General features: G+C 42.0%; 2 protein-coding genes across 2 annotated transcripts; both read right to left on the bottom strand.

Moving 5' to 3' along the window:
- Nucleotides 1-236: 236 nt before the first annotated feature.
- LOC112263580 (WW domain binding protein 1-like) lies at nucleotides 237-17499 on the bottom strand. Its single transcript, XM_042305424.1, has 4 exons — nucleotides 17277-17499; nucleotides 6658-6760; nucleotides 5251-5360; nucleotides 237-3877 (listed from the first exon to the last, which is right to left on the bottom strand). The coding sequence occupies exons 1-4, from the start codon at nucleotides 17361-17363 to the stop codon at nucleotides 2870-2872; spliced, it is 1308 nt and encodes a 435-aa protein (XP_042161358.1). The 5' UTR covers nucleotides 17364-17499; the 3' UTR covers nucleotides 237-2869.
- A 1439-nt stretch (nucleotides 17500-18938) lies between these two features.
- LOC112263571 (polymerase (DNA directed), lambda) lies at nucleotides 18939-26429 on the bottom strand. Its single transcript, XM_024439988.1, has 8 exons — nucleotides 26357-26429; nucleotides 26002-26136; nucleotides 25406-25827; nucleotides 24992-25306; nucleotides 23503-23676; nucleotides 23165-23293; nucleotides 19862-20030; nucleotides 18939-19570 (listed from the first exon to the last, which is right to left on the bottom strand). The coding sequence occupies exons 2-8, from the start codon at nucleotides 26114-26116 to the stop codon at nucleotides 19209-19211; spliced, it is 1686 nt and encodes a 561-aa protein (XP_024295756.1). The 5' UTR covers nucleotides 26117-26136; nucleotides 26357-26429; the 3' UTR covers nucleotides 18939-19208.
- Between the last annotated feature and the right edge of the window lie 41 nt (nucleotides 26430-26470).

Here is a 26470-nt window from a genome sequence, read left to right as displayed (position 1 = left end):
ATTATTATGGATTTATAATCAGCTATAATGGGGCGGTCATTTTGGACCGGGAACACAGAATTAACGAACACAACAAGAGGGTTAATGGAGCGAATTATACATATGTTACAGGTAATATTATTTCTTATAGCACTGCTTTTCAACTCACTTTACCTCGTCCATTTGATTTAAATGCAGCTTTCAAATCATTCAGCCGTGTGGAACACAAACAAAGAACACAACATTGCAAAGAAAAGTATTTCTGGTTTACATTTATTGAACATGTGTCAATTTCGCTGCTGTAATAAAATGCCTTTCGAACAAAAAACAGAAAATGTGCACAACCACCTTACATCCCGTGTGGAAACAGCATAATATCTTTGGCATGATGTCCATTATTCACAATAGAATATTGTCACATCATTCAATTGGTCATTTAATCTGTGCATTGAGTTCCCTGTATCTTCACCTTCACACTCTTGATTGATTGAAGGAGATTGAATGTTTCAAGAGTACAACAATTCTATACTCAACAATAAAATAGAAATGAATCATTAACTAAAACACAAATGATTGTAGACTGACATTTTGCTACAATAGATTTAAGTGTAGCTTGTTTGGTTCATAAATGCGTTGTATGTTATTATAATACACAATTTTCCAATGTCAATCAAACGCTTTACAATTTCATTACACAAGTTGACAAAGACATCCGTCCAAAATGCAGAATAGTTGACCTTTGTTGTACCACAATTATAGAATATTCTATTTGTTTCTACAAAATGCATAATAGGCCTATATAAAGCACTTATGATAGCTTGGTTCGTTTTGTTGTACCTGTTTCTCCTACGGACTGTACGTTTCACTAACGCACAATCATTGTGGGCGATCGCAAACATGACAGTTTCTCAGAGATGCACAATACAATCATGTAATCAATATCTCAGAGAAGAACCAATCACGTCCTAGACTCCAATAGAGGCCCATACTGTATGTGGTAAGCGTTGTTTTTTTTACCCATGTAGAATTAATCTCAACAACACATTAGAAAACCATCCTTTACAAAACAAATAGTAACTGATTCAATTTCAAAGAAAAAAAAAGACAGGATTCACAGATACAACTTTTTTTATGTTTGATTAATTTCTTTGTCTCCATTATTAGAGTTACATATATTCATGTGCAAAATAAAAGGATTGTGTCACACAAAATGTGTTAATGCACTTGGGACCCTGTGATAACAGGGTTGTAGAAGAGTAAAAAAACAACATAAGGCTGAAAGGTCTTATGTGGAACAGTAACATTCACACAGTGTTTAGTGTCAGGCTCTTCCTGTACAGTATTACTCCGAGTCAGTATTCATGTCATAAGAATTAACTGCCCTCGACAACGCCCACCAACTGGGGAAAACAAACGTTCTTTCCCCCATTGACCCCGACTGTAAAGGAGCCAACTTCGTAGCACATTTTTTGTTATACCTACATTACGTAGGTCAAAAAGTTCGACCTACGGTTCGCGATGCTCCCACTTAGGGAAATAGAGCCAGCGGCCCTGTGGCTTCAGGCTATTTGGTGTGGAAGAGTGAGATATTGTGGGGACCCGGTGTCAAAGGAGGCTACACTTTAGCTACGTGTGTGGAAGATATTTTATCACAGATAAGACATTTAACTTGATTAGTACAGTCCGTTTGGAACTCCACTCACTACTTGTAGCTTTATAGCTAGTCCGTTTGTGTTGGCTAGCTTAATGTTCTGGTTCAGGGCTCTCCAACCCTGCTCCTGGAGAGCTACCGTCCTGTAGGTTCACTCCAACCATAATCTAGCACACCTGATTCTAAAAATGAACTGTTTATGAACTGAATCAGATTAGTTACAACTGGGTTTGCAAGTGAAAACCTACAGGAGGGTAGCTCTCCAGGAACAGGGTTGGAGAGTCCTGTTCTGGTTGGTAGCTAGCTAGCACGCAGTCACTCACGTAGTTAACATTAATGCCGTCATGAAAACGAGGGAAACCCCCGACGACAACATTACATTTTTCTAAGTAGTGAGAACGCTCAGGAGCAGGAAAAGTTGAATAGTAATCTTTACACATGTTGTACTTTTCTTAAATGTAGTTTTGTAATTGACTAAAACAAGCAGACATGAAAATTGCTTTTGGAAAAAGGTCAAGTTTTTGCTGTGAGCCAACGGGGTAACCAAAGTAACCATGGGTTGTTTTCCCCACAGGCAGGCAGGGCCACCACGTTCTATTTCATACCGACTGGGACTATCACATTACATAAGCACACATCGTCGCCATGACGATCCACACTGCACTGCTTGACAATGTTCCTGTACCGCTTCAGTGTATTTGTCCAGGATGTTCCTTCCTGTGAACAGATACAGGAAGTAGCTGCGATGATTTTTCACTAGCTTGGTACACTGAGCATAGGAGTTGGCAAGACAGCACAAACTGATCTGGGACCAGGCTAGAGTTGCACCAGTGTGCACTTACACTATACTGGTCGCACCAAACGTCAGGTCAGCATCCACTGACCAGGCTATCAATCTCCTCCAGCTTGCATAAGTCTTTACACAATCTCCTTTCGCCTCCTCTTGGCAAAGGCAGACAAAGGAGGAGATTTATGCAGTCTGTAGGTAGGTTGGTGATAGGCTAAATCTCTCCTCCAGTCTCCTTGTACATTGCAGTTAAGGCCACCATTACAGTATGCCAAAGGGGCTTTAGCTATCAACATCAGGCTTTTAAGTCCAGACTCTGGGATATAATACAACTTCCTACTCGTCACACACACACACAATCTCTGACAGTTACACACACACACTAAAGTCTTGACTCCCACTCCTGGTTCTCTCTCCCTCCTTGGTGAAGATGTGCTTTAGCTTAGCGTAGCTCAGCCCTGGGGTTCTGTGCTGTTGCCATGGTGAGGGGGCCCCTCAAGCTCGTTGATGGTGTGGAGGAGCAGGCACACCGGGGGCTGGGTGGGTTGTGTCATGGCGGGTGGTGGCAGGGAGGTGGATCCTGTTGCCGACCCGCACTCCGACCTACTTTCGGGTCCATCCAGGGCTAACTCCTCTTCTACTCCCGGAGCGGGGTGACCGCACCCATCGCAGAAGTCTCCTCCTTCCTGCTCCTCAACCTCCTCCCCCATTAGGCTATCCTTCTCCCTCAGCTCCTTGCCCTCCTGGCTTCCAATACTTGTACTACCACCACGGTCACATACGCACACCTCGATACCCGAGTCACCTGTGAAACGGCGGCGCCGCCCAAGGGCCCCCCTATTATCTTTGTCCTCCTGGGCACCGCTCTCGGGCCCCCCTAGGTCCCCGAGTAACAGGGGCTCCTTGCAACTCTTCTCTGGGCCTCTAGGCTCCTCTGTAGAGGCCTCCTGGGGCCCTAGCCCTGGTCCACCATCCTGGGGCTCCTGAGGTTTATTGTCTGCCTTGTGTCTGTTGTAGCTAATGGTGGGAGCCCCAATGCAGTGGGGCTCTTCCAGGCTCCGCCTGGAGCAAAGGGTGTCGGACACTGGGGGGACCGGAGTGGTCTGGATGCTCGGGCAGTGTCCCAGTCCCAGGCCGTCCTGTGGGTCCGTGGGCATGGGGCTGACTGTATGGAAGACACTGTAGGGAGGGGGAGGGGTTGGAGGGCGGTTCACCACCTCCTCATAGTCAGGTAGTAGGGAATTTGGAAGAAACCCTGGAAGTGAAGAAGAGAGGGACACATAAAGGACAGTTAGGATTAACTGAAAATGATTGCAGGGAAAACACGTTGCAAGGTTGGCATTGAACCAAGACCCGGTGGTTAAGGTTTCCTGCAATCTGGGGCATGAAAAAGGGCTGTGTTTCATCCCATACCAAAACAAAACCGCAACTCCTAGTTCAAACAAAGGACTGGAGTTGAGTCAAGGTAGCGCTGCCAGGCAGTGACTAAACTCTGTTTGATGCAATAATTGCCATTGAGAAATATCCCCCCTAGCCGAGAGGGAAAACCACAAAAATTACCCCAAGGTACAATGTTTGAGTAAGCTTCAGCACTGGGGAATAACAATGTAATGTAGTCAGACAGAAACGCAGAAGGAGAGAACTACTGAGACTGAAATTGAGTATGTATGAAGCTTTAGTGCTCTTGTGTTTCATTGCGCCACGGTAATGATAGGACTGAAATAGAAGGGCATTGCGCAATAATTCCATGTTGTTGACTACTACCAGTATAACACTGTATCTGTACAGGTCCTCCTAAGCTGTATCACACCATACCATGTTGTTGACTACTACCAGTATAACACTGTGTATCTGTACAGGTCCTCCTAAGCTGTATCACACCATACCATGTTGTTGACTACTACCAGTATAACACTGTGTATCTGTACAGGTCCTCCTAAGCTGTATCACACCATACCATGTTGTTGACTACTACCAGTATAACACTGTGTATCTGTACAGGTCCTCCTAAGCTGTATCACACCATACCATGTTGTTGACTACTACCAGTATAACACTGTATCTGTACAGGTCCTCCTAAGGTGTATCACACCATACCATGTTGTTGACTACTACCAGTATAACACTGTATCTGTACAGGTCCTCCTAAGCTGTATCACACCATACCATGTTGTTGACTACTACCAGTATAACACTGTATCTGTACAGGTCCTCCTAAGCTGTATCACACCATACCATGTTGTTGACTACTACCAGTATAACACTGTATCTGTACAGGTCCTCCTAAGCTGTATCACACCATACCATGTTGTTGACTACTACCAGTATAACACTGTATCTGTACAGGTCCTCCTAAGGTGTATCACACCATACCATGTTGTTGACTACTACCAGTATAACACTGTATCTGTACAGGTCCTCCTAAGGTGTATCACACCATACCATGTTGTTGACTACTACCAGTATAACACTGTATCTGTACAGGTCCTCCTAAGCTGTATCACACCATACCATGTTGTTGACTACTACCAGTATAACACTGTATCTGTACAGGTCCTCCTAAGCTGTATCACACCATACCATGTTGTTGACTACTACCAGTATAACACTGTGTATCTGTACCATGGTTAATATGGGCAGCACACCATGCAATATGACGGTAACGACATCAATGACGGACTACCACGGGTCTGACACTGTGTACAGAACACGCGCCATGCCACACGGGGAGCTCTGATAGGCGGGACTCTTACTGAAGTAGAACGGAAGGGAGGTGTAGTACCATGTGCGACTACTACCAGTATAACACTGTATCTGTAGGTCCTGATCTCACCATACCATGGCGACTACTGTATAACTGCTGCAGCCGGTGCTTGGTGCGCCGGTGGTGACACACGCAGCAGCAGCTCAGGATGAAGATGATGACCCACACCAGCCAGAACCCTGCCGGAGACAGAGACACAGTAGAAAGACTGAAACATAGACAATGTTAATACGTGTTATTCATGTCTCTATGGTGAAACTACTGTAAAAGTACTGCTGAATAGAAGGAGTGACATATTGTTTTTGAAATCAAAAGAGAGCTACAGTACATTAATACTGTAAACATCTAGTGCCTGTACAGTGAATGCCAGTAGTGACAAATTGCTAGTGAATGCAATAGAGAGATATAGTGCACCACTACACAGTAACAACATGGAGGCAGAGCCATAGATATTGGCCAACAACCCTCCAGGTTTGTTCTAAACGTTGTTCCATAGCAAGGATGTAACTGCATTGGAACTTTTGCTACCAACAGTGTACCATGGTGTTGATTGGTATTCTACATCCCAATCGGAGTTCACAGTTCATGTTGTAGCTCAATCATCACGGCAAAAAGCAGAGGACCTAACTCCTGGGATGGGGGAGGAGGAGGAGGAAGTGATATGCAGAGGACCTAACTCCTGGGATGGGGGAGGAGGCAGATATGCAGAGGACCCAAGTCCTAGTACAGTAAATAAGCTTTAAATGTGTGTCAGAACTGACTTGTCTTTTTGAAAAATGTGTGGCGTGCATTCAGAACATGTACTGTATGTTCAGTACATGCATGTTCACGTGCAGTGATGTAAAGTACTTAAGTATAAATACCCCCAAAACTACTTAAGTAGTACTTTAAAGTATCTGTACTTTACTTTCTACTCCACTACATTCCTTAAGAAAATATACTTTTTACTCCATACATTTTCCCTGACATCCAAAAGTACTTGTAACAATTGAAATGCTTAGCGGGACAGGAAAATGGTCCAATTCACACACTTATCAAGAGAACATCCCTACTGCCTCTGATCCGGCCGACTCACTAAACACAAATGCTTCATTTGTAAATGATCTGTTAAGTGTGCCACTGGTTAACCGTAAATAAATAAAAAAGACAATTGTGCCATCTGGTTTGCTTAATATAAGGAATGTGAAATGATGTACACTTATTTCAAACCAAATACTTTAGACTTTTAGTCAAGTAGTATTTTACTGGGTGACTTTCACTTGAGTCACTCTATTCTCTACTTTTACTCAAGTATGACAACTGGGTACTTTCTCCACCACTGTTCACGTGTACAGGTGAATGTGAGGGGACACTGCTATATGACTACAATGCAAATGTATTTCAGAGCGGGAGAATGAGAGTGAAAGTGAGAGGTAGAGTGTGTGTGTGGGTGTGTGTGATAGCGTAGAGAGAGAGAGAGAGAGAGAGAGTCCTTACACCAGAGTTCATAGTAGTAACTGCAGCACTGTGATTCCCCACAGCAGTGTCCTGATTCGCAGACGTAGCTCTGGTTGTTCAGCCCTTCACAGTGCAGAAGGCTCTGGAAGACAAGAAGAGACAAGTCAATAACAGGAGTGTAAAAACCGTATGTCCACCACCTGGGTCGTGTTCATTAAGTCACAACGTAGCAAAACCTTTGCAATGAACAACGGAAATAAGCGTTTCATATCGGACAAGCCCAGGTCGTCTCTTGCAGTGTCAGTCTGTGTTCTTCCGTCTGTTGCCTAGTGAATATGAGCCAGCACCCGCCACTCAAATACTGATGTTCATTTTTGTTAGTCATCATCTTGATAAAAGGTGCTACCCCTGGAATTTCTCAGAATTTCTCCCCTATGTGGAAGCTAGGTGTATTGCAACATCACTAGGCTGCATTCAAAACAAATCTCCCCCTCATCCCCCTTTCCTGTAACATGGCAGAGACTCGCACTCGAGCATTACTTTCACTTTTGGTCCACCAGCTTCAAACAGCTGGAAAAACTATACTGAACAAAATATATATATATATAAATAAATAAAATAATCGCAACATGCAAAAAGGTCTAAAGTTTTACTGAGTTACAGTTCATAAGGAAATCAGTCAATTCAAATAAAATCCTTATGCCTTAATCTATGGATTTCACATGACTGGGAATACAGATCTACATCGGTTGGTCACAGATAACAAAAACAAAGTAGGGACTGGATAAAAAAACAGTATCTGCTGTGTGTGACCACCATTTGCCTCATGCAGTGCGACCATCTCCTTCAGAGTTGACCAGGCTGTTGATTGTGGCCTGTGGAATGTTGTCCCACTCTTCTTCAATGGCTGTGCGACGTTGATGCATATTGGCGGGAAGTGGAACAAGCTGTCGTCCATGTTGATCCAGAGCATCCCAAACAAGCTCAAAGGGTGACATGTCTGGTGAATATGCAGGCCATGGAAGAACTACGACATTTTCAGCTTCCGGGAATTGTGTACAGATCCTTGCAACATGGGGCCGTGCATTATCATGCTGAAACATGTGGTGATAGCAGCAGTTGAATGGCAATGGGCCTCAGGATCTCATCACGGTATCTGTGTGCCATCGATGAAATGCAAGTGTTCGTTGTCCGTAGCACATGCCTGCCCAAAGCATAACCCCACAACGTTGACAACAGAAAACCATTTGCACACACAACACTATACAAGTAATGTGCAGTGGTGAGGCTGGTTGGACATACTGCCAAATTCTCTAAAACATTGGAGGTGACTTATGGTAGAGAAATTAACATGAAATTATTTGGCAACAGCTCTGGTGGGCATGCCTGCAGTAAGCATGCCACTTGCACACACCCTCAAAAGTTCAGACATCTGTGGCATTGTGTTGTGTGACAAAACTACACATTTTAGAGTGGCGTTTTATTGTCCCCGGCACAAGGTGCACCTGTGTAATGATCATGCTGTTTAACCAGCTTCTTGATATGCCACACCTGTCAGGTGGATGGATTATCTTGTTAAAATGAGAAATGCTCACTAACAGGGATGCAAACCAATTTGTGCACAACATTTTAGAGAAATAAGCTTTTAGTGCAAATGGAACATTTCTGGGATCTTTTATTTCAGCTCATGAAACATGGGACCAACACTTTACAGGCCGTGTTCGTATTTTTCTTCAGTGTATATATTTTGTTGTTGAAAGTATATTTCACAGCGATTTAGATTGAAAAGTGTAGGGAATCATTGTGCAATGCTTGTTTTCGCACAAACTGAAATAGAGCGAACAGTGTAGAATTTTAGCAACCAGGAAAAAAGTGATTTCTACATTGGCCACTTGACTCCATTTCCACTAAATACACAGCCAAAGTCAAAACAGCTTTCCTATTTTGACAATCGATGTCGCTCCGCGGGAGAAGTCAATGGGTAAATATCACAGCTATTCACAACACTGGCGGGGAAGTAATACTGTAAAACATTTTTACCCATTGATTAGGACCATTGATGGACATCTCCTGAAATTACAATGCAAAAATAAATCCTGTGTGTAGCACCTTCAACTCATGATAGCATTATGGAGCATTGACTGAAACATCAACTATAAGAACACAACATACAGCAGTTGAGCTATCTCTACAGAAATTGCTCTGGCGATTAGACCTAGGTCACCTGAGTACTACACTCACAGATACTGTAACTGTACGGGACCTGAATAACAAATACATGTATTCATCAAACAACTGGTTAACAACTAGTTAGTAAAGCCTATAGACTATATCAAGACGTTCAGACAGTTGATAGACTAGTGATCACTCATATTTGCATGTTGCCCTCTAGGGTTTAGGCTAGGTCGCTTTATCAGCACTCACAGATACTGTACCTGACCAGAATAAATAAATAATGAAATAAGTCTCTCTAAAATAAAAAATAAAAACAAAGATCAATAACTGATTAGTCGTGTTCCATGTAGCCTATAGGGTCTGGAAGAACGAGGTCCAGACATAAGTGGTAGTATTGAACCTCTCAATCATCCCTCTTATACATGGGTGCTAAGCTGCTAGAACGTCCACGGCTCAGATTTCCTCATCACTTACCATTCAGGCGCTAGTAGCCTCAGCCTCATACAACATTCAATACAACAGAGTGAACAGACAGACATGGCCCACACTGGAACAAACACACCAAGTTAGTCTAGCCTAGAGAAACACAATGTACAGACACAAGCTGCTTGTTTGCGTAGATGACGGCCTAAATGTGCCTCCAGTCAAACAGGAACTAGCCTGTTAACCTACATCAGAAGCTTGTAGAACCTGACACATCAAAGACACACTTAAAAATCAGTGGCAATACAAACATTCTTTCAATCATTCAGTTTCTACTTTCCAAGGGGACAGCAGGAATAGCCATTGATAAAGAATGAACTAAAAACCAGAAACCAGACAAGGAAGACAGCCAAGGAAGCCTCATCAAAAACGGCTTCAGAATGTATATTGATTTATCAGGCAACCCCTACCAGGCTACACATTATCTACAAGATTAGATTATGGATTAAATCCTGAGGAGAAATGTTAGCCAAGGTTTTCTATACCCGTTTCCTTTCCAGCTGGAGAGGCATAGCTGTCCAGAATTCCTAAATCCCAAGGAGCGCAAGTGCTTTCAACTCAAGGGTCGTTATCCTTCCAGTCCACAGATGAAAAAAAGTGAAAGAGCACACACAAAACCAAGCAAAATAGGGGACAAGGATTTCTCTAAAGAAATGTCCAAGCGGCAGTGGAGTGTGAGCTGCCAGCCAGAGTAGAGGACTGCATGGTAATGAAGAGTGGAGCACCCTCGGTATTCAAAACGGCAGGCGGAGTTTGTGTGTCCGAGTGAGGACAGTTATAACACAGGAATAGTGAAACCCAGCCACAGATCAACTTCACGCACACACTAGCCTATGCGTTTCCACTAGGAAAGTATGGAGCATTTCCACAGTGCATCTTTTTAACATCCTCCCACAAAATTGTTTACACCATACAACTACATTGTATGACATGGCATAAGCCCATCACACAAAAAAAACAAACAGGTTAAAGCTGAAAACTGCAGAGAAACTAGGCTACTGTTTGGTTTGGAGGCATTTTCAGTTCTTGCGCTGAGGAGATTACACAATAGTCTCAGGTCAGAGACCTTTGGCTTTAGAGGAGATCAAGAACTCCCTGGCTCCCAGGGGCTGTTGTCGAGAACCGAAGTGCAAAGATATAACCCTTAAGCCTATGATGTGATGTTTTTGTTACTTGTTGTATTTGTGCTAGGATGTTGCTTCCAGTCCAGTTAGCACGATAGGCTAGGCCTAGAAACAAAAACTAAAGCCAAATCCATGTAAGAATACTATTTGGACAACAAATTGCCTAAGCCTAGGTTAAGAGATTAAAAAAAGCCTAGGTTAAGAGATAAAAAAGCCAAGGTTAAGAGATAAAAAAGCCAAGGTTAAGAGATAAAAAAGCCAAGGTTAAGAGATAAAAAAGCCAAGGTTAAGAGATAAAAAAGCCAAGGTTAAGAGAAAAAAAAGCCAAGGTTAAGAGATGAAAAGTTGTTTTTTTGGGCGTCTGAATTTTGCCTAGGAGACATATCAGACAAGACATTGAGCCAACAAAGAATCTCGACAGACAACATTCCTCAGTCTCTCAGCCTTCGACAATAGGCTGCTGCAGGATGGAACAACCATCCCTTCTCGTACTACAGTAGAAGATTAGGGATGGGTGGATTGTGTTACTAACTCTGCCAGAGCCTACAGGCATAATAGAGATTAATTAAATGTAAAATTGACCATAATGAGAAGGTGCTGAAACAACCAGACATAGAAGAACAGCCCGGTGTCACTGCTTGACTATCAGAACATTTTTCTTCTCTTGGACAGCTGCTAAAAAGTGACTAAGTGGATTCTTGACCGTGTGCATATGATATAGCATTTGATCTGGCATGAATACGCACAAACCTGCCATACTGACAGACTATCGATGCTGTATACTAGTGTCTAAGCTAAATTATTTATGGAGGATCTCTACCTTTTCATGCAAAGAAGCATGTTAGCTTCAAATTCTTAGTAGGCACATCGCTAAAAACTACAAAATGTCTTGAATGAAAAAGAAAACCCAACTGCGTCTTTCTCAGGCCTGTAAGCTACATGACAGGCAAAGAAGTCTCAACCAGCATAGCATTCTTTTGGACTGACATATTGCATACAGGGTTCGCTACTGCGGCCAAAACAAATCGGAGATGTTTTATTACCTGGTAACGTTAGTATTAGGTTCACTATTAGCTTTCTTATTATTATCAGGATTTATTCAAACAGTAATGTGCAATTGAGCAGAAATATAGCTTTCTGAAGAGGCAACAATGGCACGGGAATGCCCCAGTCTGTGTCAGGGCTTGACCTACAGGGGAGGTTTAGGAAGCCCTCGTCAGTGGCTTGCTTGGGCCAGTGATTCTTTTTTTTAATAACGCTATTTTAATCTAGGTTATATAATTGATCTATAGAAAACAAAAGATGGATTTCCGAAGCCGTTTGTTCGATATGTTGATTATTTACCACACACACGCTACACACATATAATCTGTCGGGGCAGAGAGCTTGCGGAGCTCAAATTGCTGGTCGTTGCATGGAGCCAAGACCGACAGTCACCATGGAATAGTCTGCCTTTAAAAAAATCAGACATTTCCTTTAGAGCAAGGCTCTCCAACCCTGTTCCTGGAAAGCTACGCTCCTCAATGTTTTCGCTTCCAGGTATAACTTCGGATTCAGTTAATCAACCAGCTAATTATTCCAATCAAGTGCACTAGATTAGGCTTGGAGCAAAAAACTACAGTAGCTCTCCAGGAACAGAGTTGGAGTGAAAATCTACAGTAGCTCTCCAGGAACAGAGTTGGAGAGCCCTATGTCTATGCTCTTTGGTCCTTGAAAAGTCATTGAAGTTATGGTAGTTGATTTAAGCCAGACTTCATTAGCGTGTGCGTTAGTCAGGCAAAACCCACATTATTATTTTTAACATATTTTAGAAGGTCAAAATAATCCAAAATGTCAATGCATAAGGCCTTTAAATAAATTCCTTATTCTTAAAAGTGGTAATGCACACTTTTTTGCATAGATTATTTTCTATACGTTATTACAATTAAATATCAAATGTAGGTCCTTCACATTTCTTATTTAAAGATGCACTATGTAGAAATCACTCTGGCATGTCCTGATTGATAAAATTCTATTAGTTCACCTAAATTCAGTTTATGTGACATAAGTATAGTGTAGGGAATCATTGTTCAATCTATACCATTGTGAGATATATTTTCCATAACCAAAAATATTGAATTTTCAGCTGTTTCAAGCTGGTGTACAAAACTGAAAGTAAAAGACGCAAGAGCAAAACTTAAAACGGGAAGCAAAGAAATAGCGCTCATAGAACCGATCTACCGCTTCTTAGACTTGCTTTCAATGCGAATTTGGTCTGGTCACTCAAAAACTTACATCTTGCAGCTTTAAGTGCTTGGAAAAAGTCATTGAATTTGTCTGTATGAACCCTGTATAGGCTACTTGCTCAGGCCGCAAATGAATGATAAGTGCATAATTTCAATAGCAGCTGATTTTAACATTCGATTTCCTGTCAGATCTTGACCCATGTCAGTATTTCTCGAATTTGGGTCAGTAGCTTTCAGTTGGCATTGGCCCGGTGTTCCACTGGCAAATTTACCTGAATGTCAAGCCCTGCTGTGTGTGGTACGTGTAGGACCTATGTGTCTACCACTTTATGTAGCCGTTAGCAATGCTAATGGTGGCTACATTCCATCTACCCTTACTGTTTTCGGGTAGATGGAAAGACAATTAAAAGTTAACTACAAAGTAGCCTATGCCTCCTTGGCAGAATCATGATTATTTGCATCAATCCAGTGGTCATTTGTTTTGAAAACAACATCCCAAGTGCGCTGCAGAAACACAGCTAGCTGGTAAGCACCTGAATTAAAGGGTAACTACACAAAAATCTAAATTTCACAAATTCTCCCAACAATGGTCTGCAAATATGTTTTAAGAATTGTTGTGGATTTTGAACATCAAATGTAATTTTTTTGCCGTGATATCGTTTTGGTACAGTATCGTTTTTTCAAATTCTGCCCTCTAGATGATTTCACAGAACACATGCCACTTTGAAATCTGCAATAAATACATTCAGCATTTTATTTCAAGTCTCTTTTCTGTTACAGTAAATCTATCTACATCAAAGAACAAGGGCATACTAATTTAAAAGATGACTAGTCATTTTTTGCCTGGTTCTGTACAGAATGCAGTCATTACGGGACACCGGCCAGGTCATTGTCCATTATCTTTTTTTAAATTAAAAGTTTGGTGTGACTAAATCGTGTGCTGGTGCCACCAACTGAAAAAGGTGGTAGCTGGAAAAAGTTAGTGTAGAACCCTGGCATAGTTCACTTCCTATTTTGCAGATTCAATACTGACACAGAGCTGACTGGCAAGGGGACTGTACAGCAACAGTGTTCTAGAAGAGATATGTTCTGAAGTTCAAGGTTGGACAGTTCGTGCTGAACAGAACAGTGGTGACAACAAAAACAACATTCTCGACCACCACACATATTTACCACTACTTTTCAAAGGGAAAAGAGGACGTGCTCAGGGAACTAGCCTATTTTTGGTTGATGGTTCGCTAACAATACCACCACGTGAAGAGTAACCACCTTGCAAGAGATCCGTCTTGTCTTTGCAGACAGATATTAGACTACACGTCTAAGCTGTAGCACAGGGGGCTAATGCAGTCTTGAAATGCAATGTACGGACAACCTGGGTTTGATACCTGGTCAGTTAGCCTCGGCCTACAGAGTTTGGGAGTTTGAAAAATGAGGGTGACTGATATAGGCCTAGGTCAAAACCAAGTAGGACAATGCAATCAATATATTGTGTCACTCAATATTTCTCTCAAACAGAACTTGACAAATCCAGAGGTTAAAATTGGCTCCTCCACTCAGCAACTGGTGACCATATTCAGTCACCCAGAACTAAGGCAAGATGCCAGATACAAAATGAAAGTGTCAATGATGTAGCAGCAAACAGGGAGAACGTTCAGATATCTGCGAGGGGCTGTAGCCCCCTTCCTAGAAATAAAGAAAAACATTGTTAACTTAACTTTAGACTTCTGGGTGATTCCTCACAAAACAGGACCATGATTTTTGGGATTTTCACTAAATGTTATCCATAGAAGGGTCCTTTAGAGGAAGGATTGTTGACGGAGATGACTATACAAAACATTAAGAACACTTTCCATGATCAACTGACCAGGTGGAAGCTATGATCTCTTATTGATGCCACTTGTTAAATCCACTTCAAATCAGTATAGATAAAAAATGGGAGGAGACAGGTTGAAGGACTTAAGCCTGGAGAGATTTGAGACATGAATTGTGTTTGTGTGCCATTCAGAGGGTGAACGTGCAAGACAAAAGGTTTAAGTGCCTTTGAAAGGGGGTATGGTAGTAGGTGCCAGGCGCACCGGTTTGTGTCAAGAACTGCAACACTGCTGCATTTTTTCCTCACTCAACAGTTTCCTGTGTGTATCAAGAAGGACATCCAGCCAACTTGACAACTGTGGGAAGTATTGGAGTCAACATGGGCCAGCATCCCTGTGGAACGCTTTTGACACCTTGTAGAGTCCATGCCCAGACGAACTGAGGCTGTTCTGGGGGAAAAGGGGGCTGCGCAACTCAATATTAGGAAGATGTTATTCATATTTTGTACCATCAGTGTATATTTGACATTTGTACCTTGAAGCACAATTGAGAAATAATTAATTTAAGTTGGAACATGTGACGTTTTGGCATTAACCAGGCCTTCTTTAAGACTCCATAATGTTTAAACTGCACTACAAAGGAAAAACTGGTGTCAAAGCTTTACTGCCTGCTCTGTAATATGAGTGGTACTTTAATTACAATTTTCACATATGAATATTGAAAAATATAAACATGAATATATAATAATTTTGGGGTCGAATGCCAGTTGTGAGAATTACCCAAAAGGAGTGCTGTGATTGGCTTCTGTATCAATTTCTTTGTATAAAATGGGCCATAACTTAAATAACTTTACTTGTAGTAATAATTATCTGAACCTTTTGCAGGGATATCTTTCATTATCTAATGATAACAAAATGCTTACAATGCTCTTATATATGAGGGGGGACTTTGTGTGTCATGACATGGACTGAATTTAAGCCAGGTTCAAAACAACTGGGCACTCTAAAATGTCCAACTTCAGTGTGTTCAAGACAAATGGGAACTAAAAAAAAAGATCTCCAACTGGGAAAAAATATTTTGGATTGGTCATCCAACTTCGCATCTTTCTAGAGCTCCGACTTTCCGACCTGAAGATCACTGACGTCATGATGTGACGTCGTTCTACACCAAAACATTTCCAGTTGTCTTGAAAGCACAAGAGCAGGTTAGCGTTTTTCGATTGAATTTTGTTCTGGAGGCAGCTCTGCAGAGTGGTAACTAGCTGGCACAGCCACAAAGTCATACACATGTGTGTTTTCATCAATTTTTACAATTTTGACTTTGCATATTGTCAATCTAGCGGAAATAGCTCAATTCTGCCTCATCCCAATAAACGTCAACCTGCGAATTAAGACCAGCGATAGCTAATCTGTTTCACTGATAACCTCTTGTATGAATGACTACAGGGACATGAACGATGATGTACCCCCGTCAACAACTTCAGTGTATTCCATAAAGTAAATTACAGTACACAGGTTGGTTGTTTATCAACAAAATCGACGCGTGTGCAACGTTTATTGGAAAAGTAATGCATTTGCACAACGAGCACTTGTCTCAAATACATCGTTACAGTTGTTGGTTAGCTAGCAAGCATTTGTTTTGTACATATTGACATGAAATCAGTCAAAACACCTGAAAACAAGACACATATAAAGAACAAGAAACACTAGCTGAAACGAGACACGATTCCCTTCATTGCAGCTTCTTGTGATTGGGTGGATTCGATTATGCTGAGCCAAGGGGCACCGGTCTATGGCCGGTGACGTGAACGGGCATAACGGTGATGGAAGAGCTCCTTTCTCAAATGGAATAGTAATCTGCGCTGCTCGGTGCTGGTGAATCGTCCAGAAACATACACCACTTTTCCAGAAAATATGTGTTTTAAAACTAGTTTTCATTGGGAAGGCAGATACATATTTTTTTTTATCAAAAGCGAACACCTTAGCATGTTAAATCGCAATCTCACCACGTTCTTAATTACGCCGTTTATTTGAGCCGACTTCAAAGTGAGCTATGACTGGAGCATCTGGCTCATGCTCGGGAGGCAGCCCGGTTCTAAAAACCAATACAATCAACTTTTACATTATGCAAAACACGCCTACCCGTGCCAGATGAACCGAATCTCCTCATTGTTACTAGCTGGCTGTTCAGAATCATAACGCAGATTCCGGTCACATCGATGCACGCTCATGATTTTCGTTACAACAGCCAACCCGTTTAAAAAACAGCACTTACACATGCAGTTTCAGTTTCAATACAAATATATAAACAAAACATCAACTAATCATTGTTTTTCATAAGACAGCTACTGACTTATTGGCTAGTAGGATGATAATGCTGTGCTAGTATGTGGCGAGATATTTGATAACTCAACCATTTAATTAGACAGCTGTCAATGGGTGCGGCTAGAGACGTTTGCTTAACACTAAGGTTATTAAGGTTAGTGACTAACAGTAGCCCATGTAGCTAACGTTAGTTACTAAAGCAGCACATACTTTGTCGAGTTCAGTCAACGCTGGCTAGCAAGTGCCTGTGATGCCAACTAAATAGCTGACTGAACAACTAGCTAGCTAGCACGATAGCTAAAGCTAGCTACAGCGGTCGAACTTAGAAGTTATAAAGTTATACCCAACCGAGACTAGTTAGCCAGCAAACGTGTAGGAAAACAGCTGGCCAAATGAATAACTAGCTACCTAACAAAGTAGCTAGCCGTATATGCAACTTTACTAGCTACCCAAATAAACAACCTGCATGAACCGAACCAAAAACAAATCCTGGCAGACTTGAGTCCAAATCTTACCTCGTCTAATGTCGCGTCGGAGGGGCTGACAGCTACAACGTGCAAAAACAATCCCATTTTAAGACCCACACCTAAAATCTCGTTCATTCCTCCGACCGGACTCGTGTAAAAACATAAGCGTAGACGTGTGTTGTTCACTTCACTAATCTTAGCGAAATGTCAAACTAGTTTACGGCTCTACCGGACGCACGGAAAGACCACGCATGCGCTGCCGCCTTGCTACAGCGTAATTTGATATTTCAAGGAGGGCAAATTGCGCAAATTCGATTAACCTGGCCCGGGGTACGCCGAGCGTAGAACTTGAATACTATAATGGTTTGAACCTTCTTGTGGCGGTCCAAAGATCAGCCATGTTGGTTAGGGAGTTATTCAACCATAGTTTGGTTTACCAGTGCTGTGATAAGATGCCAGCAGCATACCACTGCTGGCTTGCTTCTGAAGTTTAGCAGGGTTGTCCCTGGATGGGAGACCAGATGCTGCTGGAAGTGGTGTTGGAGGGCCAGTAGGAGGCACTCTTGTCTAAAAAAATAAAACATATCCGAATGCCCAGTGCAATGATTGGGTACACTGCCCTGTGTAGGGTGCATTCATCCCCCTCCTCTCCCCTGTAACTATTCCCCAGGTCGTTGCTGTAAATGGGAACGTGTTCTCAGTCAATTTACCTGGTAAAAATAACGGGGGAAAAAAAGACTGTAAAACAATGAATGTGAAGAATTTATCTGCACTGTATGTGTGTTAGTTTTAGAGGAATGATTCCATAAATGTAGCTAATTAACTGCCAATATACCAACATTCCATTTAAATAATGCAGTCAATCCACAGCCATACTCTGGCTCAAATCTGTTGATAGGACTTAGATCAATTGTAAATGCAACAATGACTAATATTGCATCATATAATAGCACTCACAGCTTTCCAAGAAAACAAAACCAGACATTTATGGTCTTTATACATATATTTGAGGCAAAAGCGGGAGGGAGCAGCAGTCTTCTCAAATGAACAGTAAAAGTTGATTGCATTTGTTTTGAAACTGGGCTGTCTCCCGGGCGTCAGCCAGGTGCCCCGTTCAAAGCCCATGGCAAAGTCAGCTCAGAACAAAAGTGATGTAATTAAGCACGTGGAGCAATGGGTAGGATTCTGTGGTTTCACATGCAAAAGTGATTGCTTTTTGCTAAAAACACTTTATCTGCCTTTCCAATGAAAACTAGTTTGAAAAATTCAAACAGAGTATTTTATGGAAAAGATATGTATGTTTCTGGACCATGCTGCCTTGTCGACTACATGATAGAGCAGCACAGATTACTGTTGGATTTGTGAAGGGTGCTCCTCCCTCACCACTTTTGCCCGTTAATGTCAATGGCCATAAACCAGTGCCCCGCAGCCCAGCATCATCAAATCCGCTCATTGGTTCCTTCGAAATGGGGACTCTGGCTCGGGCTGGGTGTGGCGTGCTCGGTCACATCTTTTGTTCCATGTGCGCAACGTGATGGGTGTTGGGTTGCGTTGATCACCACCACTCACTTTGCAGGCTGACCTATGGCTTACCTCAGCCAATAATATTTAACAGCGAGGACAGGCATTAATGAAAAATAAAAGAGGTTTAATATTCAATTCTTTATAGTAATAAACACAACAAAGTAGTAAAAACAAGGATTACCTAAGTGATTGTTAAAGGCAGTGTTTAATATTTCTGTAATCACCATTATCTTCATAAAAACATACCAAGCAGTCACCATGCATCTTAAGTGATTTTCCTTCTGTAAAATGAGATTATCATACAATTCAAGTCTAAAATCACAGTTGACATGTTGATATGACACCGTCTGAAATCTGCATACATAAGCATGATCTTCACCTCACCACTATCACCATCATAATTTCTGTAAAAATATATAACTTATGCATCGCATCATACCAACAGTATTAAAAACATCACCAGTCTCTTTCCTGAGGTTCCCTGAAAGGTATTCCCAGATGGGTGAAGACATCCTTCTCAGTGAGCGTGGGTAGTGGTGTCCCCCCATACACCTTCAAACTTCCTTGTCTCAACACGTCGCTGTTCAATGAGTGCTCTGATAGGCTCATGCGTTTTGTCTTGGCCAATGCCCTCATAGAGCGGTTAAAATGTGCCGAGCCGGTGAAGTACATGAGGGAGCAGGCGAACTCGCCGTAGGGCACCACGATGACGTCGAGGCGGCGGTGGAGCCGGCCAGGTCCTGGCAGACGACACACACCCATGTACTTCTTCTGCTCGCCACTCTCCTCATGGCTGACTAGGTCGTCCGTCAGGAAGCCTGAGTAAAAAATTTTTTTTAAAAGAACAAGAACCGGGTCGCATTCATTAGGGCACACCATAGCAAAATGTTTTGAAACAGAAAACACAAACGATCATGCCTAGTGAATTATGATCCATCTCTCAGCTTATCCCACTACTTTAAATGAAAAAATAAACGATTAATAATATCATGTTGAAAGAAGATGAATTGTCAATACAAGAGAGAAACTATTAAATGTAGCTATAATTGGTTGGGAATTCACCGACAGTTAATAAATCAAATGCCCTGTATTTGGACGTGTCCTCCTACCGCTCTGGTGGAGGCTCTGTAACACTTTGCTAAAGACTCCCCGGTGGGACTTCCCGTCTGGGTGAGAGATGAGGACGTCAACATCTCCACATGTGTCCTTCCCCCGGCGGTACGAACCACAGGCCATGGCCAACAGGCCAGGGTCCAGAAACTGAGCTGCCTCCTTCACCTATACAGTAGAAAAGGACAGGGATATGTTACAGTTTGTCATGGAATAACAGGGCTGCCTCCTTCACATATAGATACTGTACATGTACAACAGGAGAGGAACAAAGTAACAGTTTGCGATATCCAATAATTGTTTTGATTTAGTAGCCCTTTACACTCGTACCTGTTACCCATATACGTGTTAGAAATGGCAGATTTGGGCACTAATAAGCGGCTTAATTGGGATGTAGTAGCTGTGCAGTAACTATACATGACGTCAGAGCTCAGGCTCTGCGCTTCACAGCGCTGTATGAGTTTGGACTGTCAGCCGTTCTGAACTTGAGCACGCGCTGGTTAAGAAGTTGCCCCCCCCCATCTCTCCCAGTACTTGCGCAACATTTGTACATGTTTTTTTGTTCTCTTAGTGAGGGAAATACTTTAAGTTAAGAGGACTCTATGTACTATGAAAGATGAGACGTTGAAGATTATTATAAATACCACTTTGATGTCACACAAGCAAGCCAAACACCTGTGAGTCCAAATGTGCACTTCACATCCCCATATCATAAAACTCATGGCATATTCAGTGTCAGCGTTTATGATCACTAGATGACATGGCGTCATACCCTGAGTTGTTCTGAACAGAATGAGCCTATGCTTGTTTATTCTGAAGATAATTTGCCACCTGAATGCACTCATGACTCCTTTCTATGCGCACCAAAATGACAATCCGTTTCTCTGAATGAGCTGGTGAAAGCCTAACACTGTAAGATCGTATATATTAACTTAGCTAGTCATGTTGGCAATAGAACAAGCTTTCAAATCAGGCCCACCTACACCCAGTGATTTATAAGACTTTTGGGATTGTGTAAACAGCAACAGTAATTGTGTGATGGCGGGAATGCAAGGTTGCGTTTTAAACTAAACAACTACAAGTTTGCTTGCTCTAGTTTCTCAATGTTACTCAATTTTTTTTTTGTCTTACGTTGCACCTACCCCACGTTTTCCAGGAATAGTGTCATGTTACAGAATGTATCCAGAGTATTTTCAGATTTCGTTATCAACAAATGAAAAGTACAGTAAATGTAAAATGCACATAAAATCAACAGTGTAATGTTTGGATTCAGTCTTGTGTCAGGTGAACTGTTGTGTGCTCACCTTTGGTCTAATAATTTCCCCATGATCTCCAAACTGTTCCCTTTCAATTGCTACCATGGTTATGCATATGCTTTTCATATTTCTTCTGTAAGAAGCATTTCAATTTAGCCCTATCCATATAGGCCAATTCCCACAAGTGTAAAGGGTTAATGACTGAATTATTCCAGACTGGGCCGTTTTTGTGCTTATTTACGATATTGTAGTCGTATTCTCTTTAAATATTAATTGTATGGAAAAAAAATAAAAATAAGGCTTAATTAGTTCATTTAGACTACATTTTCAACATGTTGATACAACCTAACTGATAAAACGGCACAGTTTTGATTCGTAAAGCTCAATTAGAGTATAGTCTTGCACATCATGATATATCATCAATGTCAAATATCACAATATTCAATTTAATCATATAAAATCGCCCAACTCTAGACCACACTGAATTAGCTTGTTTCACATACAGTGAAACATGTTACCGTTTGAGATACAATACATGGTGGGGGCTCTCTCACCTATCGAACAGGACAGGGACATTTTGTTTGTTTGAAATACAGTCAAATCTGCGGTGGGGGGTAGCCTGGGAATCCAAATTGAATCGTTGTTTCACTATTGTTTTTCTGATACACTATTGTGTTTCACTATTGTCTCAGTTAAAAAACAACTATGAAAAAGAGCAATTCAGCTTGGATCCCAGACCAGTGGTGGGGAGGACCACTTTGCATACAATGTATTTATCATGAATGGTTATGGGTTCTAGATCATGTTTCAAAGTTTTCCCCAGTAATGTTCTCTCAGGGGCCTTCATTATAACATATTACAGAACATTTGGTTTGTTTCTCGTTCATATTTGGACTCAAAATAACATGCTGTAGACGTGTTGAATCTTCAAGACAAGTCCTCAAGTTGTATTTATATTACCTACTTGAAATTAGAAAAGAAAATGGTGTATTTTCATAAAGCCTTGCCGGTCAACAGGTAAGCATTAACCGTATTCAAGCAGGCCAGATACATTTTGACGACACTACCTATTATTTTGACAAGCCACAAGTCAAAAGGACACATGCTATAGTCATCTTTCTAATCTGGACTTTGTATCTGGCAGCCACAAAAGCAACAGGGAAATCCAAGTAATACTATATGAAAACAACTGGCTTTGTACCCGGTGCTCCCAGTGACCAGGGCCGCGTTTCATTCCACGATTACGTTCCCTCCCCTTCACAGATCTGATAGGCCTGGACAGGTGAAAGCAATAAGGCGAAATCACAGAGCTAGATAGAGGACTCATCTTTGTATCTGTGCCATTATACATGCAACAATCCCCATTTTAAAGTAGTCCATTTTCTTCTTCTTAATTGGCTGATTGCGCCCAACTCATAGGACTCCCCACGCAGTTGACTACTTTAAAGCGGTGAAAGCCCTCAATGGCAATGTCCATGCTAAAATGGGTTATATCCACGATGAGTCCTCTATCTGTATGGGCGGAATCTACAGTAGATGAGTTCTTGCTTTACAGCCACCCCGTTGTCTCAGATCCATCAAAGGGAGAGAACGGAGGCAGGGAGAGGAAACACCTTTCTGGAATGAAACACAGCCCTGGTATCTGCTGACATATGATGCGCCAAGTTTCTAAGAGTGAGTTCCCCCCCTTTGGGATGCGACCGGCAGGACTCTGACAGAGAGTGGGATGTCTGCTTTCTCCATCACACACAGACCAGGCTAGGAGAACTGGACTGACAGTCTGCTTAGGGGCCTTGGCAAACTTAAAACATCTGAACTTGGCTTTGAGGTCCCGTAGCATTTCACTTTACAAGATCTCTTGTTCGCAAGGGGTTTAGAGTACTGGACTGGAGACACTTTTCTAAAGAAACTCTCTTAACCCCACTAGATGAAGTGGGAAGAAGAGGCCTGTTTAGTCTATAACTAATATAATGTTAGAATGTTACATTTTAACATTGATTGACCTTTAATGTGGGTGCTTGAGACAATAAGAGGGAGATGTATTACCGTTTTTTCAATGGCGGCTGCCTCTTCTCTGGGCATCCGGTCCAGAAAGTCGTCGTAGTGTTTGAGTCCAATTATTTGGTTGTGGTTCAGATTGGCCTTGGTGCGGATGTCCTCCAAAGTGCGGAACCCCTAAGATGGTATAATATATATTTTTTCATCTCATGTCAAATCAATTTGTATCACACTATCAAACACTAAAATTAACTGCACACTCCATAATACAAAAATAACAAATCTTACACAGTCATGTGTTGCATGCAAAATCAGAGAGCGAGAAAGAGAGACACACACAGACAAGAGAGACTGACTGTGTGACAACCAAGATCAATCCATCTAACCTGTGTGTACCAAAGCTGGGCAGTCTTGGCCCCTGCCCCCCAGATATTGGTGAACATCTCCAGTACTGGCACTGCCTCTCCCAAGTGATCTATCTTACGGAGGTGCCCACTCTCCATGATCTCCATGACCTTGTCAGCCATCTTCTTGCCAATGCCCTGGATCTTACAGGCCTCCTGAAATTTGAGGCATGGTTTAGTCAATTACAAGGAGTTAAAAGGCCCACTGCAGCCATTTTTATACTAATATCAAATCTTTCTGGATAAAAATGATGTACCTTACTGTAATAGTTTTCCATTGGTCAAAAATAAACAAAAATAGCTTTTAAGCAATTTTATCAAGGACTGTCACGGTGGTGAGGGAAAAACAGAAAACCAACTGTTATTGGCAGAGAGGTTTGGAACTCTGTTACTGGTCTACTAGCTAATTTACCAAGCTGAAACTCCCATTCTTTGGGGAAAAACCTGGGTGAAGAGAGGAGCTGTGCCAGCATATTTTATTTGTGTTACATTAATTGCTATCATTTTTGTATTTATATTGCAAGAAATGGCAGTTATAGGTGTTAAAAAACGCAAAAATCTCTAAGTTAGAAACGGGGGGCACTACCCTTCCTCCAGGCCTACTCAGGCCTACTCAGCAGCACAACGTTTTTAAAAAACCTTGTCAAACCATGCAGATTAGAAGGTCCTGTGTAGTTTGTGTTTTCAACAAATGAAGCAACTATCAGGAAATAACATTGTCACACTTTAACTCCACTATACACGTCAAGTTGCTTTTCCATCAGCATCTCATCAATGTGACGTTTTACTTGCTACACAGAGCACGTTGTTTTGAGAGAGGAGAGGAGCAGAGGGGGAGTGTATGTATTCTATTTTTTCTACTGTACTATACATATTAATTGATAATGCATAAGTACAATAGCTTTGGCCCAGTTTTTCGCAGGCACTAGTGGTTGAACTAAATGATCCTCTAATGATGCTCTAATTTTACAAGTTGCTACATAGTCAATGTAGCTAGCTAGTAGTAGCAGCTTCGTGACTTCAGAAATCTATGTAAAATAACCATTGGTGTATAGCTGAGGCAATATGCAACAATAATCAACTATTTCTCATTATTTAAATTCACAAGATAGAATGAACATGATTCTTGAACTTGACGCAACACGCAGCTTTCATTGACTTAAAAAGGAAGCATTTCCTCAATGGCTTCATTAGCTGTTATACAATATGTTACAAAACACAGTAAAAACAGACTTTTTTATGCACTGGGCCTTTTCAGGCCACCTGAAATTGAACCAGCAGCAGTCAATTTATGCATCCATCAATACACGATTTATGCACCCACCTTGGGATGCAGTTGCGTAAACCAACCAAACACATTTCACAATGTTTGCAATAGTGTGAATAGAGACAGGAATGAATTATGATGACACAAATACAAAATGGCCGACCATAATCACGAACTATGCAGATATGGGACTAAATAACATACCTCATAGGACGTGATAGGCTTGTGGTAGCTCTTGAGGGCGCTGACGGCTTTGGAGTAGCCCAGCGCTCTCCATCTGTCCCCCTGGTGCGTGTAGGCCTTGGCCAGCACCTCCAGTTTATCTGTGATGTGCTTGTTGTGGTTGTCAACCTTGGACTGGGAGGACTGGGCACACACCCACTTCCCTGAGAGAGGCTTCTGTTGGGGGTCTGAGGGGGCAGTGGCGGTACTGGGGGTCTCATCCTTGGGGTGCAGGCCACTGATCAGAGCCTCCAGATCACTCTGGGAGACGCCATATTCGTCTTTAGTGTCTTGGACCTATGGATACATGAAGTAATGAAGTGTATGATTAGGGCCAGAAGAAGCTATCATGCAATGACAGGGTTATGGTTAATGGTTATGTGGTCGCCAACCTACAGTCTCTGTTGACTCATTTGGTTTTATTTCATCAGAGATTGGCTGCTTCATGTCCTGTGTGGCTGGAAGTGGGATACTGTTGCGCACGTCTTCTTTGACACCGTCCTTTGTAGTTTCCATGTCTTTGTCTGGGTTGAGTAGGCTGTAGTCTGCTGTATCCAGCAGTCTCTGCTCACTGATGCAGGTGCTGAGCCAGGTGCACTTCAACAGATAAACTCCAGAGGGCAGCCTGTCCACTTTGAGCAGCCTGAGAGCCCTGTCATAGTCCATACTGTCATCCACTACTACATGGGTGACTGTGGGACAGAGGGAACTCTCAGTTTGGCCTCCATTCTGGACAATCTGTTTCTGAAAGATCTGACATCTGGCATTCCCGATGCCGGCTGGTAATATGTGTACGGTGACGCCCTGGAAAGCATTCCCTGAAATGAGATTGTGAAAAAGTAGTTTTACACACACAGGGCTTGTTCAACATCGACTGCTGACTGATCTACAAATCTAGCGTCATAAAATCATTATTATTTGTAGATCTGTTTATCAGTCACAATGTGTCCAAAATGCATTACGAATGTGATGCTCTCAAACACGGTCCACACCTGTAACAGGTACAGTTTCATCAGTCTTCCTCTTTGGTGGGGGGACATCCTTTCCTTCACGTGCCCCTGCTCTCTTCACTTTGGGGAAAGCTTTCATAATTCCGTAGGCAGACATTTCCCAGGGAAAGGGAAGCCCTGGAAAATATAGAACAGAATGTGACAACTGACACCGGCTAGCTAGCTAGCTAACTTTAGCTGACTAGCTAAATTAGCTAGCAAGCGGACAACAACAACGGCATTTAACTGTTTTGAACAGCTGGGATTCACTCACTCCACTGAAATATGTTATGTTATATATTTATTACACTAATTTCTATCATTGGTCGACAAACTCTTGAAAATACATATGTTTTACCCCTTTGGACGACCAAAACACAAACCAATGTTACAATGCAGATGGTTTAAAAACAATTTAACTTCCGGTTCGTCATAGACCTATTTTTAGTTCTTGCACGACAAAGTTAAATAT

The sequence above is a fragment of the Oncorhynchus tshawytscha genome, linkage group LG02, assembly GCF_018296145.1.
Source record: "Oncorhynchus tshawytscha isolate Ot180627B linkage group LG02, Otsh_v2.0, whole genome shotgun sequence".
NCBI lineage: Eukaryota > Metazoa > Chordata > Actinopteri > Salmoniformes > Salmonidae > Oncorhynchus > Oncorhynchus tshawytscha.
This window is presented reverse-complemented; position numbering and strand designations above follow the sequence as displayed.

Coding starts and splice junctions, on each gene's coding strand:
- LOC112263580 (XM_042305424.1), bottom strand. CDS start 17,363: ATGAACGAGATTTTAGGTGTGGGTCTTAAAATGGGATTGTTTTTGCAC. Junction 6,761..17,276: donor CCGACGCGACATTAGACGAG/GTAAGATTTGGA, acceptor CTTGTCTTCCAG/AGCCTTCTGCACTGTGAAGG. Junction 3,878..5,250: donor ACAGTAGTCGCCATGGTATG/GTGAGATCAGGA, acceptor GCGCTACCTTGA/CTCAACTCCAGTCCTTTGTT.
- LOC112263571 (XM_024439988.1), bottom strand. CDS start 26,116: ATGTCTGCCTACGGAATTATGAAAGCTTTCCCCAAAGTGAAGAGAGCA. Junction 23,677..24,991: donor AGCCTATCACGTCCTATGAG/GTATGTTATTTA, acceptor CTCAAATTTCAG/GAGGCCTGTAAGATCCAGGG. Junction 23,294..23,502: donor CCCAGCTTTGGTACACACAG/GTTAGATGGATT, acceptor ATACCATCTTAG/GGGTTCCGCACTTTGGAGGA.